At 43.3% G+C, this 24,775-nt stretch overlaps 1 protein-coding gene across 6 annotated transcripts in view; it reads left to right on the forward strand.

The window, feature by feature from the left end:
* The window catches only part of MTMR12 (myotubularin related protein 12), an 87,827-nt gene that overhangs the window by 47,987 nt on the left and 15,065 nt on the right, over window positions 1-24,775 (forward strand). For all 6 annotated transcript variants that reach the window (XM_055245686.2, XM_055245687.2, XM_055245689.1 and 3 more), the window contains exons 7-11: window positions 3,543-3,672; window positions 11,518-11,593; window positions 18,079-18,185; window positions 18,832-18,956; window positions 23,330-23,408. In XM_055245686.2, coding sequence (XP_055101661.1) covers window positions 3,543-3,672; window positions 11,518-11,593; window positions 18,079-18,185; window positions 18,832-18,956; window positions 23,330-23,408 — 517 coding nt within the window. The remainder of the gene's footprint in view (window positions 1-3,542; window positions 3,673-11,517; window positions 11,594-18,078; window positions 18,186-18,831; window positions 18,957-23,329; window positions 23,409-24,775) is intronic.

Below are 24,775 nucleotides of genomic sequence, written 5' to 3' on the forward strand. Positions count from 1 at the left end.
TATGTTGGTCAGGCTGGTTTCGAACTCCTGACCTGAAGTGATCTGCCCGCCTTGGCCTCCCAAAGTGCTGGGATTACAGGCATGAGCCACCGCACCCAGCCTAGCAGTTTCTTTTAAAAGCACACAAGGCTTTGTCATAAGGCTTTCTGGAAGGCAGAGTTGCTTTGTCACTATCCATTCTTTTAGTAAATATGTTTTGACTGCTTGCTGTGAGCCAGGCTCTGTGGGTACATGGAGATAAACAGGACTAAATCCTTGCCCTCAAGAATCATAAAGTCAAAAAAAAAAAAAAAAGCGTAAAGTCATATAGGAGAGGAAGCTGAGTGATGTGTCCTCTGTGGAGGCGCCCACCCTCTGGGGGAGGGTGGACTATCAGGGGGAGAAGTCTGGGCCTTAGCAGATAGTGGAGCATCTGGTAGGCTTAAAGGAGTATTTTGGGCAGAGGGATTGGCGTGTACAGAGATGGGGCTATCTCAGAGAGCATGCTGCATTTTGGGAGCTATGGTGATTTCATAGAAAAGGTATAGATAGGTTTTGGTGTCCATTTGACCTGTGTTCAAATCCTGGCCTTGCTGCTTTCTAGCTGTGTGATCCTGGGGATGACACTTAACTCTATTAAAATAAGAAAACCTCTGCTTTCTTATTTTAAAAATAGCAGCATTAAGTCTTGTGAGAATTATAAATTGTTAATGGATGGCATGTAAGGTGCAGTCATTAATTGGGAGTTAATTGAGGGTAAAACTGCATATTATTGAGGACAGATTATGCTTAGAGAATTATACTGACATAAAATACACTTCCTAGTAATATTAGGTTGAACATAAAATTTATCCCTTAATTCATTCAGTTTATCTTTGTGAATGATAGATTTTTACTGTAGCTATATATACAAGTGCTGATTAACTGGGTGTTGACTTAAGAGTTTGTGGCAATATGACATATACAAATACGGCTTGTTGATTGCTATAATTTATATAAACATTTATTGAGTGCACATTTGCAAAATTGTATTCTATTTTCAGGAATTCTGATTTTCCTTGTATCCTGATTTTTGTTCTGTACCCAGCATAGGACACTTTCTCGGCCTGCCAACATATGTGGATCAGCATGCCAAAACCCTTACCTTGATCGACCTTGGCAGTTTCATTACCTTCTGGTGGCTTTTTGTGCCAGAGGCCCAGGATTTGTATTAATAGCATCTTTTTTTTTTTTTGAGACAGAGTCTCTCTCTGTCGCCCAGGCTGGAGTGCAGTGGCGCATCTCGGCTCACTGCAAGCTCCGCCTCCCGGGTTCATGCCATTCTCCTGCCTCAGCCTCTCCAAGTAGTTGGGACTACAGGTGCCCGCCACCACGCCCGGCTTATTTTTTTGTATTTTTAGTAGAGACGGGGTTTCATCGTGGTCTCGATCTCCTGACCTCGTGATCCGCCCGCCTTGACCTCCCAAAGTGCTGGGATTACAAGCGTGAGCCACCGCGCCCGGCCAATAGCATCTTTTATTATGATTTAATTCCACTCTTCTTCTACTTCCTTCCAGCCCTCATTTGTTTTGAGAAGTAAAGTTTATAACTCATAGATGGTAATTGACCAAATAACTTTTTCATTAGGGGTTTGTAGAGGTGGGTGTTTTGCAATTTGAATACCTTTAATTATTCCCTGGCTTCATAATTCACAAATGTGTTTTGGTTGGAAGGTCCTAAATGTTTATGACATGGCATTTTAGGGAAGGACTTCCTTGTATTGCCTAGAAGATGGCCTACTGTGGTAAATGGGAATGTTGTTACTATCTTATATCCATGGGGAATTTTTTTTTTTTTTTTGGTGGGGTTTGGAGGGGCAGGATTAGAACTTTACGGAAATTTCTTTTATAGTTTCTTGGGTTTGAATCCCAGTTCCATCATTGCTTAGCTTTGTGACGTAGGCAAGTTACTTGACCTTTCTGTGCTATATCTGTAAAATGGAGGAAATGATCTTACCTTTTGTATTATCTATTCTATAGGGTTGTGAGGATTGAGTTAATAAAATGTAATATAGGCTGGGCATGGTGGTACATGCCTGTAATCCCTGCACTTTGGGAGGCCAAGGTGGGTGGATCATGAGGTCAGGAGTTCAAGACCAGCCTGGCCAAAATGGTGAAACCTCATCTCTACTAAAAATACAAAAATTAGCCAGGCATGTTGGTGGGTGCCTATAATCCCAGCTATTCAGGAGGCTAAAGCAGGAGAAGCACTTGAACCTGGGAGGCAGTGAGCTGAGATCGCGCCGCTGCACTCCAGCCTGGGCGAAAGAGCGAGACTCCGTCTCAAAAAAAAAAAAAAAAAAAGTAATACGCTCAGAACAGTACCTAATACCTAGTAAGTGCTATATAAGCACTATTATCGTCATCATTATTCTTATTTTTGCTATGATCTGGTTTTATGAAAAGGAGCTGGGGTAGTTTTTGTAAACCCTTTGTTTTTCCCAGAAGGCTTGGTTTTTCAGATATGCAAAGACTTGAACTATTTGTGATAGAATTTGTGTATATACTCAAGACTACTGTGGTACACGTGTAAATACCCGGCAAGCAGTGCTGTGGCTTGGGAGAAGACCAAGGACACATCTGCTAGGCTGCAAGAGCGGTGCTCCAGGGCATTTTGTCCTAGCAGGTAGTGGCAGGGCTGGGTTGGAGATAGAAGTGCATACCCATAACCATGATTCAGCCCTTGGCTAGCAGGCCCTGATCCTCACCATGGCTATCATCTGTTTATGGCCTTCAGGAACCAGTTGTCACACTAGACAAATCCTCTTACAAGCAGTGCATCTTCAAACTGAAGGAGGATTTACATTGAAGATCCTGAGATACTATTCAAATTAGTTGGCCGTCTTATGCACACATTGGCGGGGCTAAAAATATTTTGTCACTTTAGCATTTGAGCCAAGCCTGTCTTTTAGTGCTTCACATGATCTTTTTGTGTTATATAAATTAACTCATGGTCAGATGACTAGAAATGGAGCTATAAATTACTTTTCCAAGGAATGGAACTCAGTTCCTACAATGTAAAAAGACAGAGCTGGCCAGGCATGATGGCTCACTCCTATAATCCCAGCACTTTGGGCAGCTGAGGCAGGTGGATCACTTGAGGTCAGGAGTTTGAGACCAACCTGGCCAACATGGTGAAACCCCATCTCTACTAAAAATACAAAAATTAGCCATATGTGATGATGCATTCCTGTAGTCCCAGCTACTCAGGAGGCTAAGGCGGGAGAATCACTTTAACCTGGGAGGCGGAGGTTGCAGTGCACCGAGATGGCACCACTGGCCACTGCACTCCAGCAGGGGCAATAGAGCAAGACTCCATCTCAAAAAAAAAAAAAGAGACTCAGTCATAATTTTGGATTAATGACAAAAAATGGAACAAGGTTAGGATTAAGCAATCGATTCATTCTGCTTGGATAAAAATGGGCTTAGTGGAGGAAACCAAAACCTAAGGAAGGACTTTCACATAATAAAAGTACCAGTGCTTCATGGAAAGATTTTATTGTCTTTTACATTTTGTTCTCTTAGTCACTGATCCCAAGAACCATACCGTAATGTTTGACACACTTAAGGACTGGTGTTGGGAACTGGAACGGACCAAAGGCAACGTGAAGTACAAAGCAGTGAGTGTCAACGAAGGCTATAAAGTCTGTGAGAGGTAAGCTTTCCAGGCTGGGCACATGCTGTACAATTCACCCATTGAAAGTGTACAGTGTTTTTTAGTATATTCACAGGGTTGTGCAGTCATCACCACAGTCAATTTAGAACATTTTCATCATCCCAAAAAGGAACTCCATACCCATGGGCTGTCACTCCCCATTTTCTCCAAATTCATCTCTGTTCCTCCCCAGTCCTAGACAACCGCTAATCTACTTTCTATCACTATAGATGTGCCTGTTGTGAACATTTCATATAAATGGAATCATATCATATGTGATCTTTTATGACTTGCTTCTTTCACTTAGCATGATGTTTTCAAAGTCTGTTTTGCAGCTTGTATCAGAATCTCATTCTTTTTTATTGCCAAGTAATATTCCATAATGTGGATATAGCACATTTAATTTATCCATCTATTAGTTGACGGACAATTGGGTTATTTTCACTTTTTGGCTCTTTGAATAATGTTTTTTGTTTTTGTTTGAGACAGAGTCTTGCTCTGACACCCATGCTATACCATGCTGGAGTGTCGTGGTGCCATCTCAGCTCACTGCAACCTTCTCCGCGGCTCAAGTGATTCTCCCACCTCAGCCTCCTGAATAGCTGGGACCACAGGCGTGCACCACCATGCCTGTCTAATTTTTCTGCTTTTTGTAGGGATGGGGTTTCACCATGTTGCCCAGGCTGGTTTTGAATTCCTGGGCTCAAGCGATCCTCTCACCTTGGCCTTTGAAACTTCTAGGATTACAGGCATGAGCCATCGTGCCTGGCCGTGAATAATATTGATATGAACATTCAATTATAAATTTTTGTGTAGATGTATGTTTTTATTTTTCTTGGGTATATTACCTAGAAGTGGACTGCCAGATCCTGTGGAAATTTGTGTTTACCCTTTTGAGGAACTTACAGACTTCTTCATAGAGACTGTTCCATTTTACATTCCTACCAGCAGTGTATGAGAGTTTCTTTCTCCACATCAATACTAGCTTTTTATTACGTACTTATTTATTGTTCATTTTAAGACAGGGTCTCTCTCTGTCCCCCAGGCTGTAGTGCAGTGGCGTGATCTCGGCCCACTGTAAGCTCCGCCTCCTGGGTTCACGCCATTCTCCTGCCTCAGCCTCCTGAGTAGCTGGGACTACAGGCGCCTGCCACCACGCCTGGCTAATGTTTTAGTAGAGACAGGGTTTCACCCTGTTAGCCAGGATGGTCTCAATCTCCTGACCTCGTGATCCACCCGCCTCGGCCTCCCAAAATATTGGGATTACGGGCGTGAGCCATCGCGCCTGGCCTTTTTCTTCCCTTTTATCGAGCACTTCTTTTATTCATTCACCAAAAATTTTTGAGTGCCTACCATGTGCTTGGCAGTGTCCTAGCTATTAGAGATGGCAGCAGTCAACAGGGCACCTGAAAAGCTCTGCCCTCTTGGAGCTATCATTCTGGAGGGAGGAAGATGATGGTAGAATAAAGAAGTAAATTATAACATGTTAAAAGATAAGTGCCATGGAGAAAAACAGATCCAGCACGTGGTTAGGGAGTGCTGGAGGCGATGGTGGGAGGGTTGGTCGGGAAGGTTTTGCGTGGTGGAAGTAAGGTTTTGCGTGGTGGCTTGTGAGCATAGTCGTAAAGGAAGTGAAAGGTTGAGTCAGAGGACACCCGAGGGAGGAGCATTCCAGGTGGAGGGAGGAGTAAGGGCAAAGGCCTGTGTGAGGAACAGCAAGGTGCCCAGGGATAGGGGAGGAGCAAGCTAGGGAGAGGAGTGGGAGATGATGGGCCCAGAGACTTTGATGGGAGGACAGTGAGAGGGACGCTGAGCAGAGGCAGACATGATCTGACCTACGTTTTTTTTTTGAGACTGAGTCTCACTCTGTCACCCAGGCTGAAGTGCAGTGGCACGATCTCGGCTTACCGCAATCTCTGCCTCCTGGGTTCAAGTGATTCTCCTGCCTCAGCCTCTTGAGTAGCTGGGATTACAGGCGCCTGCCGCCACGCCCCGCTGATTTTTGTATTTTTAGTAGAGACGGGGTTTCACAATGTTGGCCAGGCTGGTCTTGAACTCCTGATCTCAAGTGATTTGCCTGCCCCGGCCTCCCAAAGTGCTGGGATTACACGCGTGAGCCACCGCGCCTGGTTGACCTACATTTTTAAAACATGACTGTATAATCTGTTTTCAGAAACTTGAATATTATCATTTTGGAACATACTCCCTAACACCCTGCTAACAGATTCATAAAACTTTGTATTTTTGTAGAGCTTTTTGTATCATGGTTCTGATAGGCCTCTTCAGTAATCAGTTTTGATTCTGATCACTCTCAATATTCATCAGGTTGCTGCCACTGGCCCCCCTCCCCCTCGCCCTGCAGCCCCTTCACAGTGTGAGCTGTGGGGGCAGTGGGGAAGGGCCTGCCAGGATCCTGACCCCCACCAAGGACCTCACTGTCAGCCACACCCTGTTCTTTTCTCTTTCCTGGTTTTAAAGCTTGAAAGGATAAAGCTAGCTCTTGCTCAGAAAGAAGTTAGAAACCCCTGCTCCTAGGAGATGATTGTTTGTAATAAGATGTTGATACTAACGTAAGTTCCCAGAATTGTTTTTAAAAAAAATCCTGCCACATACTAATTAGCTGGCATTTGCGTAGGTGTTAGCATGTCAGAAATATACAGGAAAAGCTGTGGTTTGTTTCCCCCCGGACCACTGTAGTCGCTGCTCCATGGTCTCCCCCATCCGCTGGTGCCCCAGCATCCATTCTCCATGTCGCATGCCAAGCAGGCTACTCCACACGCATCTCATGGCACTTGTCTCTGGCTTCAGTGGCTTCCCGCTGTTCTTGGCATAGAACAGAGCCCTCAACAAGCACTCTCAAGGCCCTTCATGGTTTGACTGCAGCTTTGTGTCCCACCCCTCTGGCCATACTGACCTCCCTGCCACAGGCTCCTGTCTGGAAGTCCTTTTAGCTTCTAGCTGCACAAGTATAATTAACTCCACTTCATCAGTCAGATCTTACCCCAGGTACTGCTTTTTTTTTTTGAGACTGAGTCTCACTCTGTCACCCAGGCTGGAGTGCAGTGGTGTGATCTCGGCTCATTGCAACCTCCGCCTCCCAGGTTCAAGCAATTCTCCTGCCTCAGCCTCCCAAGTATCTGGGGTTACAGGCGTGCGCCACCACGCCCAGCTAGTTTTTGTATTTTTAGTAGAGACGGGGTTTCATCATGTTGGCCAGGCTGGTCTTGGACTCCTGACCTCAAGTGATCCGCCTGCCTCAGCCTCCCAAAGTGCTGGGATTACAGGCTTGAGCCACTGTGCCAGGCCCCAGGTACCACTTAAGTTGCGAGCTTTCCCAAGGCTAAGTCAGGTGTCCTTGTGAGTTTTCATTGCACTGTCTGCCCCTCTTCACAGCGCTTCCTGCAATGGCAAGTTCGTTGTTGTTTTGTATCATCATTTCGTTAATGTGAGTTTCTGCAACCTACAGCTCTATGAAGTTAAAGGATGCTGTTTTTGCCCATTGTTCCTGAGTACCCAGCACGGTGGCTGGCTTCTAAGAGGAGCTCAATAAATAGGAGAAAGAAGGAAAAGCCCCATTTGTATTTAGGGGGGACCTGCAGTCAGTTTGGGTAAGAACAAGGAACTGTCTACTTCACTTTCCCACAAGGTCAGAGCTGGCTATTCCAGTACCACAGGTCTCTTCCTTCTCTTTTTCATTCTCCTCCTGACAAACCTTTCTCTCATCCCACTTCCCGGTAAACACATAGGATGGTATGTGGCCCTGTGGAGTATGTACCACACAGAGAGACCTAGGAGCTGTTGCTGGCACAGGAAGACATCGCTGTTCTGGGAGGTTGTGCCTGAGTAGATACACAACTTTCCATGAGTAAAGTCATCTTGTATTTGCAGGAACTGTTTACTTTGGGTTCTAAACTCATCTTAATGACTGAAATGACTGCTTTCCAAGGAGGGAGGATTGATTGCTTGTATCCAATGGGAATGTCACAGTGGGGACTCCATGGAATCCACCTGGAGTTAAGTGGTCAGGAGAGGACACCCTCCACACCTCTCACTGACTGCAGTGCTCTTCGTCTCTGTACAGCCTTCTCTGCTGGGTGATGGATGGGATATTTGCCAATACATTTGGTTCTTTTTTTTTGTGAAAGACCATCTATAAGAAAACTCACCAATGAACTAACAGTGTAAAATATTCAACCTCACTAGTTGGGGAAGACATGGAAATTTTTTAAAACCATGCGGCCCCAGTCCAGCTTTGTAGCATGAGCCACTGAGGAAGGAGCTTAGGATCTGGTTTAAACAACTGCACAGATGACTGTCCTGAAAAGGTTGAGAAACAGTGGCCTGTTTGTAAGCTACCGTCTAGAGCAGTGCGTCTCCATTTAATGTGTGTCTAATCACTGGAGGCTCTTGTCCAATATTCAAAATCTGATTCAGTAGGTTGGGGGAGGCTAGAGCATCTGCAGTCGTCATCAGCTTCCAGGTCATGCTGCTGAAACTATGAGTAGCAGGATCTTCTGGAACAACAGTGTTCATCCCAGCTGCTTACCTGGAGAGCTTTTAAGCTTCTGATTTAATAGTTCTTGGATGGAGCCTGGACATTGGTAATCTTTTAATCTTCCCACTTGATTTGAATGAGCAGCCTGAGTTTAAGAGCAGTTGATGCTGAGTGCGGTGGCTTACGCCTGTAATCCCAGCACTTTGGGAGGCCAAGGCGGGCAGATCACCTGAGGTCGGGAGTTCGAGACCAGCCTGACCAATATGGAGAAACCCTGTCTCTACTAAAAATACAAAATTAGCCAGGCATGGTGGCGCATGCCTGTAATCCCAGCTACTCGGGAGGCTGAGGCAGGAGAAGCGCTTGAACCCGGGAGGCAGAGGTTGCAGTGAGCCGAGTTCATGCCATTGCACTCCAGCCTGGGCAATAAGAGTGAACTCTGTCTCAAAAAAAAAAAAAAAAAAGAGCAGTTGATCTGTGGAGAGGTTTTTACTTCAATGACTACACTTGAAAAAGGGATGCCTTACCAGTCACCCATTCAGGCAGACTTACAAGAAAATATTTCAAGTACTTCAGAACTTCAGAAGGCAAACATTCTTCACAGTTTTGATGGTTTGAAGTGTCTTAGTGACCATTAGTTTCCAAACCTGGTTTTCTATCACAATCTTATTGGAACATTTTCTTCATTAATTACTTTTAAGATTTTTTGGTTTTGGATTTTTTTTTTGAGACAGAGTCTCACTGTGTCACCCAGGCTGGAGTGCAGTGGCACGATCTCTGCTCACTGCAACCTCTGCCCCCTGGGCTCAAGCGATTCTTCCAACCTCAGTCTCCTGAGTAGCTGGGACCATAGGTGCCCGCCACTATGCTCGGCTCAATTTTTTATATTTTATATGACTGCAAAAAACTTATATCTATATTTTATTTATATTTGTATTTTTATATTTTTAGTAGCGAGGGGGATTTTGCCATGTTGCCCAGGCTGGTCTTGAACTCCTGAACTCAGGTGGGGTTACAATATGAGCTACCATGCCCAGTCCAATTTTTTTTTTTTTGAGACAGAGTTTTGCTCTGTTGCCCAGGCTAGAGTGGAGTGGCGCAATCTTGGCTCACTGCAAGCTCCACCTCACAGGTTCAGCGATTCTTCTGCCTCAGCCTCTTGAGTAGCTGGGATTACAGGCGCCCGCCACCATGCCCAGCTAATTTTTGTATTTTTAGTAGAGACGAGGTTTCACCATCTTGGCCAGGCTGGTCTCAACCTGCTCACCTCATGATCCACCCACCTCAGCCTCCCAAAATGCTGGGATTATAGGCGTGAGCCACCATGCCCGGCCGATGATTTTTTAAATGCAAAATTTCAAGCAGTATAAAAGGAAAGAAGATATGATGAATTCCCATTTACCCTAAAGTACCCAGACTCAACAGTTATCAACTGATGGCCAATTTTGTTTTATCTGTACCCCCACCTGCTTCACCCTCTCTTGGATTATCTTGTGTTAATTTTAATTTTTTAAAGACAGTCACCCAGGCTTAAGTGCAGTAGCACAGTGATGGCTCATTGCAGCCTTGAATTCCTGGAGGCTCAAGTGATCCTCCCAAGTAGCTGGGACTACAGGTGTGTGCCACCTTGTCCAGCTAATTTGTTTTTATTTTTTTGTGGAGATGGGGTCTCACTATGTTGCCAAGGCTAGTCCAAGCTCCTGGCCTCAAGCAGCCCTCCCACCTTGGCCCCCCAAATTGTTGGGATTATAGGTGTGAGCCACCATGCCTCGGCCTCCCAAAGTGCTGGATTACAGGTGTGAGCCACCACGTCCAGCCGTGTCTTACAAATTTTTAAACCCTTTCTCTGTCATCTTTTTAATCTTTTTTAAAAATTAATCAAGATTAAATGAGATTGGTAGGTTTGTTAAATTGCTTCCTCTATAGATTTTCAAGCCACCATATTTTTCTTGCAATATGTTGAAGAAACTTGACTGATAGTTTTCCACAGCCTGGGTTTTGATGATCACATCCCCATGGTGATATTTATTTGTTCCTCCATCTCCTATGAACTGATCTACATCACACATGCAGCATGCATACAAACTCCATCGATTATTTTCCATCGTAACTTAACACCATAAGCACCTTATTTCTTGTGAGGCTTTATTTCAAGCTCTTTGATGGAAAGATGCTTACAGATTTTTATAGATTCACAGTGATAGAAACTTAGGCAGTTTTGGCCGGGCATGGTGGCTCACACTTGTAATCCCAGCACTTTGGGAGGCCAAGGCAGGCGGATCACGAGGTCGGGAGATCGAGACCACGGTGAAACCCCGTCTCTACTAAAAATACAAAAATTTAGCCGGGCGTGGTGGCGGGTGCCTGTAGTCCCAGCTACTCGGAGAGGCTGAGGCAGGAGAATGACGTGAACCCAGGAGGCAGAGCTTGCAGTGAGCCGAGATCGCGCCACTGCACTCCAGCCTGGGGGACAGAGCGAGACTCCGTCTCAAAAAAAAAAAAGAAAGAAACTTAGGCAGTTTTCTTATTAACAGAAACCTACATCTGCTGCCTGAGAGATGATGTCTCCATGTAATTTTGATCTTTCTACCATGTCCTACTACTTAACAAGTTTGTTCTTTTTAGAGACTGAATTTTCTCCTGTAGAAGTTGAAGTCCCACTGCTTGGGTTCAGGTCCCAGCCGCACTGTGTACTAACTAGTTGGGTAACCAGGGAAGAGTCTTAGCAGAACTGTGTCTCAGTTTCTTTATCTGTAAGATGGAAATAATATTAACATATCTCGTAGAATTGTTGGGAGGATTAAATGGATAAGCAATGTTCAGTACTTACTGGTAAGTATATTAAATAAGAGGTGTTAAGTAATTAGAATAGTGGTTGGTACACAGTAGCACTTAAATGTTCTTGTCAGAGCACTTGATGAAATGTCTGGGCAGCAAACCTCATAATTACTGTTTTTCCTATTAGTTTAACTGAAAATAACACAGATGCTTATATGGCTACTATATGAGAACAATACTCCCAATTTCAGAATTCGATGCTTTTAGGTATCATATTTTCCTATCCCCTCGTTTTGAAAGAGGAAACAGACCCAGAGAAGTAGAATAACTTACCTGGGGTTGTACAGAATCATGGGCAGAGCCACCATCTGAACTTAGATTCCCCACTGATTGGTCCAGAGTACTTCATGCCACACCGAGAGCAGTAGTTCCTCTGAGCTAGTTCTGAACAGGGAAATATGGTCCTGTCTGCTTAACACTTTGCTTGTATTCATCGTATCCATTGAAGTTGAGCTTTCATATTTTGTGAATTCAGTGTTGTACTAAAACTTGATGACATTTCTTTCTTCTAGATTGCCAGCATACTTTGTTGTCCCCACCGCTCTTCCTGAAGAGAATGTGCAGCGCTTTCAGGGTCACGGCATACCAGTAAGTGCCTCTGGGAACCCTAAGAGGCGTGGGTCGTGCATTGGTCTATCCTGGCAAAATGATCCTACTGAAAGCCTTGGCTTTTGTTCTAGAGTTTGTTTTCAGTCCAAGAACAATCCAAAAATATCTTAGGGACTCCCTAGAGGAGTCTCTGAAACGTGATTGGGACAGAGTTCTGAAGTTTTCACAAATGCACTTGAGTTTTTAGAAGAGACATTAACAGAGCTTTAAGAGGATCATAGGTCTGTCTGGTGTTGAAAGCAAGCCCGGTTTAACACCTAAGTCATTTTGAACCTGAGCCAAAGCACACCAAGGGTAGTAGGATTTAAGCTTCTTTTTTGGCCCACACTGTTAATCTTCGTATGGGGATGGTGCTGTTTTCTCCCAGAGACAACATGGAGTGCTTCTTAGTTTTCACAGAATAGAATGGGATTGGAGCCATATTTAATGTGTCACTGATCAAAGAAAGCAAGACTCTGGCAGTTACTCCAGTTTCTAATTGGTGGTTGGGAATTGCCAGGCCTGCAGGGTATTTAGTAAGGAATGAGAATTATAAATAAGTGCTGTGCTGTGTACACAGCTGGTTCACCAAAAGGGTTACTCCCATATGGGTGGAAGTATGGTTAAGCAGGGTCACATGCCCAGAAGCCCATGGAGGCCAAGCAGGTAATGAGTATGACCTTGCAGTGAACCAGAGGCCCTCCGCCTGGTCTAGGGGGACATCTCTTCAGTGCTAGGCAGTATATGCCACATGGGAATATGAGCCAAGTGTTGCCAGATGTCCTGATTTTTCAGGAGAAGCCATAGATACAGATTTTTGTTTTGTTTTTATTTTTGTTTTTTTTAGATGGAGTTTCGCTCTTGTTGCCCAGGCTGGAGTGCAATGGCCCAATCTCTGCTCACTGCAGCCTCTGCCTCCCAAGTTCAAGCAATTCTCCTGCCTCAGCCTCCCGAGTAACTGGGATTACAGGCACCCACGACCAGGCCCAGCTAATTTTTTGTGTTTTTAGTAGAGACGGGGTTTCGCCGTGTTGACCAGGCTGGTCTCAAACTCCAGGCCTCAGGTGATCTGCCCGCCTCGGCCTCCCAAAGTGCTGAGATTACAGGCATGAGCCACCACGCCTGGCCTAGATACAGATTTTTATGTGAGTTTTCCTGATTTCTAAATATATGCCACTGATTCAGATGTTTAAAAGCATGTTTTGGGGACAGAATTGGTCACAATGAATAAAATTCATAATTTTTAGTTCTTTATTAAGGACATTCTGAAGGGAAACTTTTTATTTTCTGCTGGTGTGGCAGTGAAGAATACAGTGAGCATCAGTACAGTTGGGTGGCCCTGCCTTGATTGGTACTGTCACCAGCAATTTTACCACCACTGCTTTTGTACCAAAAGTCACCACGGTACATATTACAAATTATATCTTAGTATTATTATGAAAATAGCTGTGGCCTCTCAGACCACCTGGAAGGATCTTGAGACCTCCCAGGGTAGTGTATACGAGACTTCGAAAATGGATGCTTTAGAGTAATGAAAATGAGAGAGTCTATCTTTCAGTCTTTCATAGAGGGATCTAGAAAAGAGGATATGCTCTGTGGGAAGAAACAGAGATGAACTGTTCACATATGTAGGAATAGGCTGCTTCTCCATCCCTGCAGTATATGAAATGTAGATACTCTGCATTCTAGCCAGGCCTTGGGCCTGAGAAGTAGCAAATGTTCTGATGAGATTTGAGTGAGGAGCCTGAGGCATTACTTTGATAGAAACTGTGGGAAGTGCAGGGCGCAGTGGCTCATGCCTATAATCCCAGCACGTTGGGAGGCTGAGGCAGGCAGATCGCTTGAACCCGGGAGTTTGAGACCAGCCTGGGCGACAAAGCGAGACTCCATCTCTACAAAAAAATTTTTTAAAATTAGCCTGGTAAGGTGGCACATGCCCATAGTCCCAGATACTCTGGAGTCTGAGGTGGGAGGATCCCTTGAGCCAGGAGTTCGAAGCTGCAGTGAACTGTGATCGTGCCACTGCACTGCTACTGGCACCTCAGAAAATGCTACTGGCAGACTCTGTCTCAGAAAGAAAAGAAAACTGTGAGAAGGTGTTCTCACTTCATTAGTTCTTCCTATATTTATACGTCCTAAAAGTTACAGTGGAGTTTGTGTGAGTGGACAGCAAAAAAGTATTACACAAGATAGAATTTATACATCTACCCGGGAAACATAGAGCCCTCAATCTCTCTCTCTCTTTCTCCCTCTCTTTTCTTTTAACATAAAATTTTCATTTGACTGGAACATTAAGATCACCAGAAATGGTCTTAAGCAAATTAAAAGGTAATTTATTTTATATTTGAAATTGGTGAAATTATGTACCTTAACCTAGAGTACCCAATCCTTTTAAGTGTACACAGTACCACTATAGCCTCTTGTTTTTAGTTTTCTTTAAGACAGGCTTTCTCAACGTAGGCACTATTGACGTTTTAGACCAGATAATTCTTTGTTGTAGGGGCCGCTATTGTAGAATATATAGCATCAGCACTGCCAGTAGCATTTTCTGAGGTGCCAGTAGCACCCCATCCCGTGAGTTGTGACAGCCAACAAATATGTCCAGACATTGCCAAATGTCCCCTTGTGGGTGGGGTGGGGGGCACAAAATGCAGGTTGAAAACTCCTGCTTTGGGTGATCTGGACTGTTTTCTGTTTAGCATATGTCTTCTCTGACTCTTAAGAGACTTACAGAAAATGTGACAACTAGGTGATGTGAGTGTCCGTAAGCCCCTCTCTGGCTTCGTCTTTACCTTGTTCTTCTTTTCTCTCATTCCTATTGAACCTACTTATATTTACACTTATTCTCCGTGCTTATTTTTGTTGTTAAGAGATAAGAACATCAAACTATTTTCTCTTAAACCAGATATTTAACAGATTTGCAAAAACATAAAGCCGTTTATCTTCCTATATGTTTTTGGGTGGAAAATGTTATTTACAGTAACAGGTAATTGGTAATTACTGTTTTAAAATGAATTAGTATTTAAAAGTTTCTCAGTTTTAATTTCTAATGTGGTAAATATCAATAGCTATAGCTTATGGGAACCACTGATCTGCAAGATTGCATGTACATACATTTTCTCTAGGACCTGGCATATAAGCACTCAAATCAATAGTAACAGGTAATTTGCAGTAGGTGCATAGGAAGCTGAGATTGAAGAGATAGTTTGGGGCTCGATTATGAGCAATCATTCTTTCATTTCATTCACAGAATCTTTAAAAATTGTGGTAAAATACACGTAACATAAAACTTCCCATAGTGACGTTTAGTTTATTCTCAGTGTTGTGCAACCATTACCACAGTCTGTTCCAGAACATTTCCACGTCTCCATGCTGTCTACCCTGGCTTTTCACCCAGTCTGTTCTTCCCTGCCTTCACTTCTTTTCAAGGAAGACCTGTATAATTGGTCAGTTTATTCATGTCCTTGCCGCTATTCTAAAGGCTTTGGCCGCTGTTCTTCAACCCTGAGTATCTTCTTTTTCCTCTGGGGCAAATGAACATTGTTATAGATTATTCAAACCAAACAGCAAACTGTGCTTAACGGACCGTGAAAACCACTGGTGATGCTTTGTCCCGCCCAGCAGTATGCTATTTAACTCCTTTTGGTTCCTATATCATTGTTCTCTGCGTGAACAGGTTTTCATCCCTTTAAGTTTTTTGTATCATTCTTAACTCCCAGTGACGACCTTTTCCTAGTCCAGTGGTATCCAGGACAGCGACAAGAACTCCCTCAGCTTCCTTCTACTCAGCCTCGTGTTGTTTCTCTCTGGGCTCCTGTTTCCTGCGTACAGAATCTTGATCTCTGGGCTCTTGATTGCCTTGTCTGGAGCCCAGTTCCATGGGCCTTCCCTCTTCCGTGGTTGCCTTTCCCAAGTCTGTTCTGCTATGTCTGTTCTTGAAGACATCCTTCTGTCTCCCTTAACCTGAGGCACTTCCTTAGTAGTCAAGCAGCTGTCTTGTTCTGCCTGTACTGCCAATCATATTTAAAGAGTCTGTACTTGTTTTCTCTACCATTTCTTATTGCAACGTGACTTCTACTCCCCACACACTGTGGACATTTCCCTCCCAGAAGTCCTTATGTCATGTGCAGCCCCAGTTCCCTACATGACTGCAGTGTTTGACTCTGATGACATTGTCTTTTAAGTTCCTGTCCTGGCCTTGGAAACGCTGTACTCCCTTGGCCTGCTGACCTCCTTCATGGTCCTTTCCTGCTTACGCTGCCTTCTGCCTCAGATTGTAGATGTTCTATTAAAGCTGTGTTTTTGACTCTATTAAGAGAGGGACCTTAAAATGTACCGAATAATGAGTAATCCTTTTTTTAAAAAAACAAATAAGATTAACAGACTGTGATTCTTGCCTATGAGGTCACTCATAATAAGAATTCTGGCCCTCACAGTTCCCAGAGAGAATTGCAGCAATAGAAGACTTTTTGCTAAATTTCTGTGAGAAGCCTCTTTCACCAGGAACTTTGCTTTTTTCTATTTACTGTTTCGCACAGAGAATAGTAAGAGAGTTGGCCCTTCACGCCTCAGATGAGATGAGACGGTTATGATTAGAAGTTTTTACATGTGCCCCAGATGGAAAATGAGTTGTAGTTGGATACACCAAGGGACTATGCTTTCTGCCCCTTCTGCTCCAGAAGAGGAGATAAAAAGGGTTAAGAACACTTAGTTTATTAGAACTCACCATCCAGTCATGGCTAAGAGTATCTCCCCCTTTATCCAAGTGAGCTGTGCCAACTAAGGGGGGCACAATTGCCTGGGCACCAAAATTTCATCACCATAGGCAGAGAGCTGAACACTGTATGGTGGTTTCTGCACATCGCTTAGCATGGCATTGAGAAAGGGAATGCAAGAACAGCAAAGGGCCCTTTGATTATCTTATGTTCTAACACTTCCGCCTCATCATGAATCTTAAAGTGTGGCTTGGCCCCAAGAGAGGAGTTGTTGCTGTTCTCAGCAGTTCCTAAAGCAGTTCTGTGTCTCTCTGTCCTTGCTCTCTGGCTGGGCTCATCATCTCCCCCACTGCAACAGGCCATCAGCTTCCATTTCTAGAGTCAGGCCTGTTTTCCTCTCATTTTAGGGGCCTCCTGAATATCTCCACATGGAGGTCCTGTTGATACTAGACACCCAGTATGTGCTGATTCCATCACCTTCCCCAGAAATCCCGAACCAGTTCCCCTTTGTGATTTTCAAAGTGTAGTGCACAATATCACCTGGATTGTCATGCCGATCTCTAACTCTCGGTCTACGCCACTGCTAGCATATCCAACGCATGGTTTATACCTGGCAGATGAATGGCAAAAAGGTGCTCCCTCTGGGCAGCCGAATTATAAAAGGTCTTTCCTCCAGGTTTATCTTTGAGCCCAGGCCAATGGCTTGGTCAGCAAAGCAAGGGCTGGACCTTGGCCATCTCAAGCACTTAGCCAGGCCTTTATGCAGGACTTAAAGTCCACAACTGTACTCACCTGTCCAACCAGTCTGTCTTTCTTCTCCATTCTAGGTTCCACTGGGAGATTACTTTGCCCCAAGATCAGTTCTAATCTCCTTTTGTTCCTGAAAAACAAACAAAACCCCCCACTGTAACCTGAAAAAGCCTGAACACCTTAACCTGTTGCCAAAGTAGAAGAAAGCCTAAACAGCCTCGCCTGCCACTCTTGGTCACTCGTGTGACTTCTTTCTCCTTGCCTTGTTTTTATTGTTCCTTGAAATTTCTTTGTTCAGTTATATAACACATTCTACCTTGTTTTATATTCCTACGCTTATTTCCCTTTTAAAACTAAGTTCTGAAGGTAGACACAGTGTCTTACTATCTTTGTGCCCTCTCACAACCTAATGTGGTGCCTTGCATTTCACAAGTCTTGAATTCAGTTATGTCAAATAGCCAACATTCCATTCTTCCTAGTGTGGATTTTCTCTAATGAGAGTTGCCCCTTTTTTGCCATCCATATACAACACAGCCTTTAGAGTCACACTGCAGCTACTTTTGTACAACTTGGGAAAGTCCTTCCATCTCTCCAAGCCTCAGTTTCTTGCTATTAAGGGGGATAAATAATCATACCCATCACAGAGAGTTACCATAACAATTAAATGAGTTAATTCATGTAAAATACCTGACATGTAATAAGCTGCATTTGAATGATAGCTACTATCCTAATAATAATAATGTTGTTGTTGTCATCATCTGGGTTACCAGCTGATGATAAGTCAAAAGGTATATGTTATACCATAAGTCTGTGTCTGACTACCTAGACCTGTTTATTTTTAAAAACTAAATCATTCTTTTTCATTGTGACTAAATTCTCCCAGGCTTAATAAAGTTAGGTATGTCCAGCCGTTTCATACTGAAGTTACAGATTTCCATGTATGCATTTAAATGCTAAGCTTATGTGTCCCCTGTTGGGTTGTGTTTATTATATCTGGTAAAGCTTTATTTGTTTCTACAGATATGGTGTTGGTCCTGCCACAATGGAAGTGCCCTTTTGAAAATGTCAGCACTGCCCAAAGAACAGGATGATGGCATTTTACAAATCCAAAAGAGCTTCTTAGATGGGTCAGTACTAGTTCTACATTTTGTTCTTGTTCAGTTCTTGTTTTCCAAGAAGCAGGGAACAGCTCTTAGTAGTATGTCCATTTCTGTTTACCTACTGGTAGCTTAGTGCTAGGGGAATACAACTTACGGTGATTGTTTTGAGTTAATTTGAAAGGAGACAGTATAACATAATAATTAAGAATGTCACCTGCATTGTTTTTAGAGGTGCGTGCTAAAGTCTTCAGCGGGGAGGTGACATGATGTCTGTAATGTTAACAGTTGTCAAATTTAGGTCATGGTACATGTCACGATACTATTCTACTTTCTACATGTTTCAAATTAAAAAAACAAAACAAAGCAAAAAAAACCCAAAGTAGATGAATTTAAAACAAAAAAGAAGGAATAGACTCAGTTACATTGCCTTGGTCCAAATCATGGCTCTATCAGTTTATAAATTGGATAATCTTGGGCAAGGCAGCTTTACTCTATGCACCTCCATTTCCACACCCATTGACTGAGAACAGGAGTCCTGCAGCAATTGCCTGGTAGGTGAATATTAAATGGGAGAATGCCTACTGAGCCCTTAACACAGATTGTGGCACGTAGCAAATCCTTAAGCAAAATTTGTGTTTGCTCTTCTAATCTCATATTCCTTTTTGATACCTAGAATTTACAAGACCATCCACAGGCCACCCTATGAAATTGTTAAAACAGAAGACCTGTCAAGCAACTTCCTATCCCTACAGGAAATCCAGACTGCATACTCTAAATTTAAACAGCTATTTCTGATAGGTGAGAAGAATACTGAGCAAAAACTTTTGTGTCATATGGGGAAAGACATGCCATGCAGATCAGGTGAAAGTTGGTGCCTTTTCCCTGGGTTCCTTATGTTAGTACGCAAAGCCCAGGACTGTGATGTCATGGAGCCAGGGGTCTGGCTGCCATTACCACAGTTCCCTCTCCATCTCTCTCCAGGCTTCCCCCCATGCCTCCTTATTGTGGCAGTGATCACACAGCCACCCTCCTCTTCTCCCCTTCCTCATCATACCAGTTGCCCAGTGGTGAGCATTTTGGTTTCTTCCTTTAAAAGTTTTTGAACTATGTAGTATTTATATTTGTTGACTTGCAGTAATTTATAAAGTGAGTAATGTTCGTTTTCCTCTGTAGACTTTTTCCCAAAGTGGAAATACTTTAATTTTTTCCCCTGATTGGGAATATACAGTTTCTAACCATATTAAAAGTTCTGCCAGAAATGTACAAAGTAGAAAATGAAATATGCCTGTCCCATCTACCCCCAATTTTCCTGCCCAGGCTGCCTACTGGTGCCTCATATTTAACACTGCTCAGTCACTCATTGATTCTCTTCATTCCGGAATGAGTCTTTACGCTCTGAGATTTGTCATGCCTATAAGTAACTTTTCCTTGTTTTTTGAGACAGGGTGTCACCTCTGTCATCCAGGCTGGAGTGCAGTGATATGATCACAGCTCACTGCAACCTTAAAACTCCCAAGCTCAAGTGATCCTCCCACCTCTGCCTCCCACGTAGCTGGGATTACAGGCACACGCCTGCTCACCTGGCTAATTTTTGTATTTTTTGTAGAGACAGAGTCCCATAATGTTGCCCAGACTGATCTTGAACTCCAGGGCTCAAGCGATCCTCCCACTTTGGCATTGCAAAGTGCTGGGATTATAGGCATGAGCCACTGCCTGGACTAACTTGGACTTTTTAGCCTAGCAAGTTCTTAACTGTTTTGGGATTCATTCAGTGACATTTATTGAGTTTCCATTGAACAAGGGGTTTTCAAAAAGTTCATGGAAAATGTATATTATGAAAAAACTATGTATGAATTCCAGAAGTTTTTTTACCCCAAAATAACTCATACTGACTTATTATAACATGCCTGAGCAGGATCTGGTTTGAGGAGCTAAGAAGGGTAAGAAATTAGTTTGAAAACAGCCCCTATTAGAGCAACATGAATTCTGCTGAAATTGAAGCAAAAACAAATATTGAATTTATGGTGAAGCTTGGGTGGAAGAATGGTGAAATTATTGATGCTTTACAAAAAGTTTACAGGGACAATGCCCCAAAGAAATCAGCAGTTTACAAATGGACAACTCATTTTTAAGAATGAGCAGATGATGTTGAAGATAAAGCCTGCGGTGGCAAACTGTCCACATCAATTTGCGAGGAAAAAATTAATCTTGTTTCTGCCCTAATTGAGGAGGACCAAAAGCAGAAGAAACAATAGTCAACTCCATAGACATCTCAGTTGGTTCAGCCTACACAATTTTGACTGAAAGGATAAAGTTGAGCAAAACTACTCTCGGCGCGGTGGCTCACGCCTGTAATCCAGCACTTTGGGAGGCTGAGACGGGCGGATCACTTGAGTTCAGGAATTTGAGACCAGCCCGGCCAACATGGCGAAACCCATCTCTGCTAAAAATACAAAAGTTAGCCGGGCATAGTGGTGGGTGCCTGTAATCCCAGCTACTTGGAGGGGCTGAGGCAGGAAAATGAACCTGGGAGGCAGAGGTTGCAGTGAGCCAAGATCATGCTACTGCCCTCCAGCTTGGGTGACAGAGCAAGACTCCATCTCAAAAAAAAAAAAAAAACCTTCTACTCAATAGGCACCAAAACTATTGTGCCCAGATCAGCTTCAGATGAGAGCAGAGCTTTCAACAGAAATTTTAAACAAGTGGGATCAAAATCCTGAAGCATTTCTTTGAAGAATTGTAACAGGAGAAGAAACATGGCTTTACCAGTATGATCCTGAAGACAAAATACAATCAAAGCAATGGCTACCGAGAGGTGGAAGTGGTCCAGCCAGGGCAAAAGCAGATAGGTCAAGAGCAAAGGTCATGGCAACAGTTTTTTGTGATGCTCCAGCCATTTTGCTTGTTGACTTTCTGACCAAAGCGCAAAAACATGTGCTTATTATGAGAGGTTTTGTTTTTTCTGAGACAAATTCTCACTCTGTTGCCCAGGCTGGAGTGCAATGGTGTGATCTTGGCTCACTGCGACCTCCACCTCCTGGGTTCAAGTGATTCTTGTGCCTCAGCCTCCTGAGTAGCTGGAATTATAGGTGTGCACCACCACACCTAGCTAATATTTGTATTTTTAGTAAAGGCAAGGTTTCACCATGTTGGCCAGACTGGTCTTGAACTCCTTACCTCAAGTGATCTACTCTCCTCAGCCTCCCAATGTGCTGGGATTATAGGCATGAGCCACCATGCCCAGCCATAAGAGTGTTTTAAGAAAGTTGGCCAACGCTTTCGTAGAAAAATGCCTGGGAAAACTTCATCAGAGGGTCCTTCTCTACTGCTCATTCCTCCTGTCAAACAAGGGCAATTTTGCAAGAGTTTTGATGGGAACTCATTAGGCATCTACCTTAAAAGTCTGATTTGGCTCCTTCTGACTTCATTTTCTAATCTTAAAAAATCCTTAAAGGGGGCTGGGCGTAGTAGCTCACGTGTATAATTGCAGCACTTTGGGAGGCTGAGGTGGGCGGATCACCAGAGGTCAGGAGTTCAAGGCCAGCCTAGCCAACATGGTGAAACCCCATCTCTACTAAAAATACAAAAATTAGCCAGGCATGGTGGCGGGCACCTGTAATCCCAGCTACTCCAGAGGCTGAGACAGAAGAATCGCTTGAAACTGGGAGGCAGAGGTTGCAGTGAGCTGAGATTGTGCCATTGCACTCCAGCCTGGGTGACAAGAGCAAAACTCCATCTCAAAAAAAAAAACACAAAAATCCTTGAAGAGAACCCATTTTTTTTCCAGTTAATAATGTAAAATAGACTGCAATGACATGGTTAAATTCCCAGGACCCTCAGTTCTTTAGGGGGGGATGAGAGTGTCTTAAACTTGATGGAGCTTATGTTGAGAAATAGTTTATATTTTTTATTTTCATCTTTTAATTCCATGTTTTCACATACTTTTTGAAGTCCCGTTGTATATACTAACTATGCTAGGCGTTGGTGATAAAGAGAAATATAACACCAAGAGCTTATATTCTTGCAGGGGAAACAGCAATGTATGACTCTAACTCAAACTAAAACATTACAATACATGTTTACTATTTAATCAAGGACACTCATTCTAGTTTTATTTCAGTCACTCAGGACTTTCAGGGATATCTGTCTTTTATTGATTTGAGTTTGCAACTTTTTTTTTCTTTTTTTCTTGAGATGGAGTTTTGCTCTTGTTGCCCAGACTGGAGTGCAGTGGTGCAATCTCAGCTCACCGTAACCTCCGTCACCCTGGTTCAAGCAATTCTCCTGCCTCAGCCTCCCAAGTAGCTGGGATTACAGGCATGGGCCACCACCCCCGGCTAATTTTTTTGTATTTTAGTAGAGATGGGGTTTCTCTGTGTTGGTCAGGCTGGTCTCGAACTTCTGACCTCAGGTGATCCGCCCACCTCAGCCTTCCAAAGTGCAGGGATTACAGGTGTGAGCCACCACGTCTGGCCTTTTTTTTCATTTTTTAGAAACAGGGTCTCACTCTGTTGCCAAGGCTAGAGTGCAGTGGCGCCACCATAGCTCACTGCAGCCTCAAACTCCTGGCCTCAAGTGATCTTCCTGCTTCTGGGATTATAGTGCTGGGATTACAGGCATGAGCCACAGCACCCAGCCTGAGTTTGCAACTTTTAAATGTATTGGATTTCTGTAAGATTTAAGGTTCTCTGTTTTATAAGGCATATAGGAGGAGTCGTGTCATGGTATGCTGGGTGGACGAACTTGTGCATGGAGATTCTAATGAAAGTTAAGCCTGACCCTTAGGCTTCCATGGCATCAGGATGGATCCAGTTGCATTTTCCACTTCTAGAATTAGCAGCCTGGATGTCAACTATTTCTGCCTAAAGCATGTTACTCTCTGTCGATTTACAGGATGAACCATGGCTTTGTGTATGTATTGTAGGAATTTCTTATTTCAGCAATAAAGATCTCTTTTTGGCCACCACAATTTTCTAGGGGCCTACAGCTCAGAAACCATTTCAGCTGAAGTTTTGAAATGACCCTTACTCAAAATAGAGTCCTGTGCCTGGATTCTGCAGTTTGAGTCAGGACTGTTAATCTGAATGACACAGTTGAGGAGCACAGGATTTTTGCGGCAAGTATGTCAGTGAACAATGACCTGACGTCTTTACTCCTTTTTCTTTTTTCAGATAACAGTACTGAATTTTGGGACACAGATATAAAATGGTTTTCTCTGTTGGAAAGTAGCAGCTGGCTTGACATAATCAGGTATTTCAAACCATTGTTTTACTCATGAATTTTATAATTGTCTAACTCAGGGTAGTAGATCAAACTGACAAATAATTTAACTGTTTGATATTTGACAGTTAAATATTCTTAGATCACATGTTCTACGGCTAGGTTTTATATTTGCTACTTATTTCTGTGCACATTTGATAGGAATTTATGAACATGCCACCTGCTTACAAGGAGATGTACTCTACAGAAAAGGCATTGAAAAAACACAGAAAGGGTGTGACAACCCAGAATTATTATTGAGGCAGCAGTGCTGGCCTCCAGGGAGGAAATTGAGGGTGAGAACAGGAGTGATATTGACTTTTCACTGAATACCTTTTTAAATCTTGTGTCTTATGCATATATTATCTGTGTTTTTAAAAACCATGATTAATGTCAGTTATTTTTGGTTTGGGAGTTAGGTTGAGAGTTCCAGAAAACAGTTACATTGCCTTTCCTACTTTCTATGTTGAATAGCTCTTCTCTGTTGCCATTAAATAGAGGATATGGCAGAGAAAGGTGCAAAACAGAAATGATGATCAGCATAAGAGAGTAGCTCTAATGCTAGGCCACATTTCAGGAGGGAGAGCAATGCTTCCTACTACCTCACACACATTCTCCCTCCATTCTGAAGTGAGTACTGTGGAAAGGAGCCTTGGCCCTCTAGACACTGAACTGTGCTTCAGACATCCTGCTACACGTCTCATAATTTGAATATATAATGGCAGACAGGGATAAATGTTATGGAAGCAAAGAACCCTTCTTTGTGTGGGGTGGGCAGAGAAGGGTGAGCATCTCTGGCCAGATGAAGAGTCGGGGTGTGGGAAGGGAAGGTGGCTGGGGGGTAGGAGAGGACACCTCTGCAAGCAGAAGACAACATATGTGAAGGCCCCCAGTTATACAAGTCAAAGCTGGGGATAGCGGCAATAGTCGCAAAGGGAATAACATGTAGAGAGAGACAAAAAAGATTTCTGAGCATATTGGAGTTTTTTAGCCATTCTGATACATTCAGCAGGTCACCTTAAGTAAAGCAATCTGGACATGTCTCGCATTCCCCAGGTGTGCATTTTTGTGAATCTTGCTCACCAGCAGACCCAGGCATGAGTTTTTAATGAGAATGCCTAGTTTAGAAATTACCTAGGAGCATTTTCACGTGAATTTGAGGATTCCCTTCTGAAGTTTTTCAGTTTCTAATGGGCAGGAATAGATCCCGATATCTAAATAATGTAAATGGAAGTTAGTTTCTTTTCTAGAGGATTTTAGCATGGAAAAAAACAATAAGAGAAAAAGACTGAAGACCAAGTCGGACTATCTCTAAACTACGTAATGTTTATATTACCAAGCTCATGAACTAATGCCCC

This window comes from Symphalangus syndactylus, chromosome 16 (assembly GCF_028878055.3).
Source record: "Symphalangus syndactylus isolate Jambi chromosome 16, NHGRI_mSymSyn1-v2.1_pri, whole genome shotgun sequence".
Taxonomy (NCBI): Eukaryota; Metazoa; Chordata; class Mammalia; order Primates; family Hylobatidae; genus Symphalangus; species Symphalangus syndactylus.